A 1,855-nucleotide genomic window follows, 5' to 3' on the forward strand; every position below is an offset into this window, starting at 1 on the left:
GAATCCTGCCTTTCCTTGCCTACCGAACCCCGAGGGGCCTGATCCTTCCACTCGGAGCAGCTCCGCCCCTCCAGGAGTGTCCCACAGCCCCCGCTCGCCCTCACCGTGTTACACTTCTCGATGAGCAGCCGGATTTCTGGTTTCACTTTCTCGATGATGTCCACCAGCTGCTGGTTGCTCTTCAGCATCCCGTTGGGCATCATGAACACTTTGGTACCTGGCGGCAGAGAGGAAAAGCACCTCACGTCAGCACGCCAAACCGCTGCACCGAGGGATCAGGCCAAAGCTCCACCTGAGCCTCTTCCCTCCCACAAAGGCTTGGTGGACGCCGAGCCAGGCTACGGCTAACCTGTGGGAGGTTCAACATGGGATAACAGCAGTAACCACAAAGGAAAAGAGAAACGTGGAGCAGAGGCAATGGCTGAGAGCTCTAGGCTGCTGAGGCTGGGCACAAGGGACTTTCCCGATGCACAAGTACGAGCTGTTTCTGCCTCAGCTTAATCCAAAGCCTGGCACCTTCCTCCAGACAGGGAGAGTTTTCAGCACAGAGCCACAGGGAGAGCAGGCCTGTCAGCAGGCCGAGCTCAAGCAAGTACTGCCTATGTCTATCCGAGAAGTCCCAGTTATGCTTGTAAGGGCCCAAACCCGACTCCGCAACAGAATGTCCATTGGTCAAACTCCAAGAGGCGGCAGTCAGTCCTGCATGAGCCAGCAGCTGCTGCCAGCACAGGGCGAGGGGCGTTCCCGAGGCTTCACGCCCCTAAGGCATGGTGCACTGGTTCAGGGGACAGGCAGCAATACAAGAGACTTGGGGACTCTTACCCTGAAAGGTCTCTTCGTGGTCTTCCAGCTTCCTCTTTTTCATATTTGGCTAAAACATACAAAACGTTTTACTCACAAACTACTCGTAAGCTCTAAGTCTTGCACAGGAAACAAGGAAAAGTTCAGAGCCTCTGCTACACTCCCAGTTTCTAAGCATCCGTCTTTAAAAACAAAGGAGGATCACAGAGCACAGCGTTACCGCCGGCAGACTTCCCAGGCTCCCAGAGCAATTCCTAAAAGCCTCTGAGAGCACCACGGCCTGTCGTTAAACAAGAACATCCTACTCCAGCACAGAGCGAGCCGCGCAGTTTCGTTTAACAGGATCACAGCCAAGAGAGTAACCTTACCCCGTCCAGCCCGTCGTGGCTGTTGGTGAGAAGAATTGGGTCAGGCACTGGGAGGTTCATGTCCGAATGGATCTGAGTGAGATCATGAATATTCAGGATAGGCTCCTGGAAAATAAAGCAGACTTGTTATTTAATCAGGAACGAGCAAATTCTGTCACACCAAAAACAATGATAAGGTGAAAGATTCAGCCTCTTTCCCAACTATAAGATAGGGATGAACGAAACAAGCGTCTGACGATGGGCCTGTGCGAGCCCTCCCTCCACCCGAGGGCTGCGCGGCAGCTCCAGGCTGCGATCGACGCTACCGAGCGGCTGCAGTGCTGGAGCCCCTGCGAGGCCGCAGCGTTGCGAAGGGCAGCCCCAAGCTGCCGAATACGTAAGAAAGAAAAACGTTGTGATTACACGAAGCAAACTGACAGAGGAAGCACCCACTACAGAGCCAACTGCGCTCAAACGCACGCAGGAACCCATCACAGCCCCGTGTCTCTACCAAGGTGAGGCACCCAAGAAAGCACACGGGATGGACCTGCCACGCCACTTCCAACACCTGGCCTGAAAAGGGGAAAGGATACAGGGCACAACGTAGACCTTACCTTCAGGAACCCGTCGAGTTCTAGCAGCTTCTTTGGGAAAAAGTTTGCCACCAGGTCCTCAGCCTGAGAAAGAAAGAACAGGTAACGATGGGA

At 54.3% G+C, this 1,855-nt stretch overlaps 1 protein-coding gene across 1 annotated transcript in view; it reads right to left on the reverse strand.

The window, feature by feature from the left end:
• Positions 1 to 1,855, reverse strand: part of LOC104517188 (proteasome activator complex subunit 3-like) — a gene marked incomplete at its 5' end in the record, with an annotated part of 4,678 nt that overhangs the window by 2,443 nt on the left and 380 nt on the right. Inside the window, 4 exon segments of the mRNA XM_010161768.1 lie at positions 105 to 217; positions 823 to 871; positions 1,170 to 1,274; positions 1,763 to 1,825. Of these exon segments, the coding sequence (XP_010160070.1) occupies positions 105 to 217; positions 823 to 871; positions 1,170 to 1,274; positions 1,763 to 1,825 (330 nt within the window).

Source organism: Eurypyga helias, unplaced genomic scaffold (genome assembly GCF_000690775.1).
Source record: "Eurypyga helias isolate BGI_N326 unplaced genomic scaffold, ASM69077v1 scaffold41331, whole genome shotgun sequence".
In the NCBI taxonomy this organism is placed as follows: Eukaryota; Metazoa; Chordata; class Aves; order Eurypygiformes; family Eurypygidae; genus Eurypyga; species Eurypyga helias.